Source organism: Colias philodice, chromosome 10 (assembly GCF_061535455.1).
Source record: "Colias philodice isolate Cphi_HAF_F1 chromosome 10, ilColPhil1 Martin Lab GWU primary, whole genome shotgun sequence".
Taxonomy (NCBI): Eukaryota; Metazoa; Arthropoda; class Insecta; order Lepidoptera; family Pieridae; genus Colias; species Colias philodice.
Genome location: NC_143095.1, coordinates 7,239,734 through 7,243,858, shown reverse-complemented (window position 1 = coordinate 7,243,858; position 4,125 = coordinate 7,239,734). Strand labels below are relative to the sequence as shown.

At 30.1% G+C, this 4,125-nt stretch overlaps 1 protein-coding gene across 1 annotated transcript; it reads right to left on the bottom strand.

Annotated features, from left to right (window-relative positions):
• Positions 1-1,733: 1,733 nt before the first annotated feature.
• LOC149485272 (cytochrome P450 4g1-like) lies at positions 1,734-3,143 on the bottom strand. Its single transcript, XM_089699613.1, has 3 exons — positions 2,903-3,143; positions 2,426-2,596; positions 1,734-1,921 (listed from the first exon to the last, which is right to left on the bottom strand). Exons 1-3 carry the CDS (start codon positions 2,955-2,957, stop codon positions 1,755-1,757), a joined length of 393 nt encoding a protein of 130 aa, XP_089555739.1. The 5' UTR covers positions 2,958-3,143; the 3' UTR covers positions 1,734-1,754.
• Between the last annotated feature and the right edge of the window lie 982 nt (positions 3,144-4,125).

Below are 4,125 nucleotides of genomic sequence, written 5' to 3'. Positions count from 1 at the left end.
TTAATTAGCTCTTCCATAATAAATGCGAAATTCCGCTTTATAAATACTTACTACAGATAATAATTTGTTTGAAGACTGTGAAGTACTTTATAATATATGCATTTTAGAACATTTACTTTTTAATTAGTTGATGTAAAAATTACAAACTGGAGAGGTATTGCGTTCGATTTTCAAAAAGAAAACATCTTTTTGAAAATGGAACCCAATACCTTTTTGCTTTCAGCCAACCAAGCAAATTGTCTGGGTTTGGTGAGACTGCATGAGGCCTTTCAGTTTCATGCCTTACTAACGACAAATATCACACCTGTGACTACGAAAGACTAGCAATACGTAACAAATAGTATTAAATTTTTATGCCCAAATATTAACAACTATCTCAGGAGATGGTTTCAGCGTGAATGATTCCTATCCAGGTAAATCTGAGTAGGTAAGAAGCAATGCCAAAATATCTATTTTTACAATTAAAGTTACTTTTCATCACCACTATCAGGGCTCAACTCATGTTCTTTATAGTGTCGAAATCCATTCAGTAGGCATTATAATAATAAAAAAAAAATTCACAAAATGATATATCTACTTCAAGTCTACCTAACCAAACGGTTGCCCTAATAAAAATATTTTAAATAATTTGAGCGAAAACAGTCGCGAAGGGGTAATTTTTCATTCGCACACTTCAAAGGACATTACTCTTTGATCGAAAATAGAAAGGAAAGAAATTTATTACCTGCTGTATTTATCGTGTCTACATACCCACTGAAAGCTTTTTATTTTGCTTTTAGTGAGAATGGAAAGATATTTATGTTCGTCACTGTCTTATAAATAAAATATGCAGGCTAGTCCCATTTTAAAGTGATTGAATTTAAAACAAATATTTGCTTGTTTTAATATTCTAACAGGACTGTTCACAAATCTATATTGATTAAAATGAATCCTTTTTTTAAACCTTCATGTTGGTATATTTTTAGCTTTATTTTTCACTAGCTTTTCGCTCGCGGCTGCGCCCGCTTTGACTAAAACTTTATATAAGTTATAAACTAAAACCATCCTCTTGAAACACTCTATCTATTAAAAAACGCATCAAAATCCGTTGCGTATTTTTAAAGATTTATAGCATACAAAGGGGCAGAGGAGGCGAATTTGTTTTATATTATGTAGCGATACACTACACTATAGTGTGTTTATGCAATCAAACAAACTTCACATGAGATTCAAACGTGCTTGCGTCAGAGGAAGGCAATAGACACTAGTATTTATTCGCCAGATGTGAACAAACAATGCTTCCCACTTTGAAAGCAATTTGTGTTTATTGTGATTATTTTAATACAACGGAAAGCAGAAATTGGGTAACAGATTTTTATAATATTTGCAAATTTGAAAACCATACTTTTTCTCCCTTAAATTTTAAGTAGATATTCGTCCTTATGTATATGTATAAAAGGCATAAGATCGAAATTTGAACAGCTAATATCTACTGATAATATAATTAAAATTAAAATAATTAAAGTACAAATTCATAATATTTGAGGAGAAATTGGAATTGAAGGTGCAATAAAGAAAACCAGTGTTCTTATTTTTCCTTACATTTTATTAAGTAAAAAAAGAAAGTTGTATTTATATCAATTCAATAAAAAGGAAAGAAATAAATAATAACATCACAGAGAGCTAACATTTTTCTATGATTTCAATGTCAATTATCTAAAATAAAATACGAAATGACAGGAATCCACTCTATGTGTCCATATTATACATTAAAATTATCGTTTCTCCAAACTTATTTCATAGCCATCCCTATCTCTAAGCATAATAGAAAATGTACTATTTATTTTAGGAACATCACTATCTTCTCTTTCGCCTACTACTTTATATCGTCGTAATATTGTAGCCAACGCTACTTTAATCACTATAAATGCAAATTGGTATCCTGAAACAACACAATTAGATTAAAAACTTTGTTTGTGCATACTTATTCTGTTAAATAAACGGTATCGTTTTATACAGACTCGATTAATTTGGTTTTAGTTTTATAATTATTATAAGTTTTAAATTCATAATATCTGATAGCACCTATGAATTTTTTTTTTCAAATAAAAAAAGGTAAAATTGGTCCTAAGTGAAAATAGTGAGCCTTAAAAAGATGCAATTAGATAAGCAATATTTTATGGCTGGATAAACTTAAAATATTAAATACTAGCTTTCCGCCCACGGCTTTCCGTGGGATTTCCGTGATGGAACCTATACTATTTCCTTTCTCAAATCTCAAAGTAACTGTGTGAATCTCATCCAAATCGTTTCAGTGGTTTAGGCGTGACGAAGAGACAGACAGACAGATATTTTATTACAGAGAGTTGTTTTCGAATTTATAGGTATTATATAATTTTAGTTAGGATGTCATACTTTTTAGTTTATATTTATATTTTATACTCACCAACACAATTCCGAGGTCCAAGGCTAAAACTCGCTAATAAATTACTGTTAGTGGTAAGAAATCTGTCAGGATCAAAAGAATTTGCATTTGGACCCCAATAAGTAGGATCTCGGTTGACTCCCCACACAAAAATAATAATACCTGTATTATTTGGGAGAGTTGTTCCTGATGCTGTAATAAATATTGAAACATAAAATTATTTTAACAAGAATTCAATAATACCTACATACTAATATTACGTAATTATATCATCCTGAGTGATAAAAATATTTTATATGCTGTAAAAAATATTTCCTTTGTAGAGACAATTTTCTTACAATTTGGCCATGTTTATTTTTTTTTTATTCTAAAACTACCGCAAATTCACCGAATAGATACTGAATATTGTAGATATTATCAAGAAACAAGGTTAGCTTTCTATGAAATTCTTATAAAATGAAGACATACACCAGAAGACAAGTCCAAGAGAACACTTACGTAATGTTATTTCTTTCATAGTTTTCCTTACAATAATAGGAACTGGCGGAAACATCCGTAGTGATTCTTTGACCACTCTATTGAGATACTTGAGCTCTTTCAAGTCATTCTTGTGCAAGGGTCGGTCGGAATCACCGAGGATACTTAAAAATCTGAAAATAAATTGTATCTTACATTAGTACAAATATTAGTAATGCTTCAATTTCATCAAAATAGTAAGACCAGTTTCAATAGCTGATAGTATCCCTGATAGATTATATTTTAACATTTTTGACATCCTACTTAATATTATAAATGCGAAAGTTTGTATATTTGTTTGTTACTCCTTTCACGCAAAAACACAGGCAGAAACTACTGAATCGATTCTCATGAAATTTGGCACACACATAGATAGTAACTTAGATTAACACATAGGATTATTAGAGTTTTTATCCTAAAAATTCCATGGGAACGGAAACGGGTTTTCGTTTGACTACGCGGGAGAAGCTGCGGAAAAAAAGCTAGTAATTTCGTTGTTTATTTACAAGCTGAACAAAAAACATATAAGAAGTTGTGAAAACGGTTATGTCATGTTCTTACTCAGCATGTATTTTCTCTTGTACGTCTGGATATTTTCCTAACAGTTTCAGTATATTGCAAATAGAAATTGCAGATGTATCGGTTCCAGCTAGCAAAAATAATGTGATTTCGTCTCGTATCTCAACGTCTGTGAGTCCGCTGCCATCGTGGGACGCGCCTTTTAATAGATAATCGAGAAAGCATTGGGTTTGATTTCCACCTAAAATTTAAATTATACTTAGTTCAAGATAAAATACATATGTGCTAGTGTTTCAAAGTCAGTATCTATTTATAATATTATTTTTTACTTTTTCAGGTTGGTTTAAATTTTTCTCCAAAAAATTGTGGTTGTTTTACATATTGTTGCTTATTTCAAATCCTTTTATTTTTGTTTTATTTTACAAACGAAATGATAAAAATTATAAAAGTAACACTTACTTGAATTTGATACAAACCTGCTTTAGATAAATCATCTGGAGGATGATCCCGTTTGTTCTTTAATATCTAAAAAATAAATAATCAATTTAACATTTTCTTTCCCAGATTTACACACTAAAAATCTGAAATAATATTGATTTTCTAACTTATTGACGTTATAAAAATAAAAAATACCTAAACTTGTTTTCAGTTAAAAACTTTTTAATTAACCAGGCGACGAAGCGTAC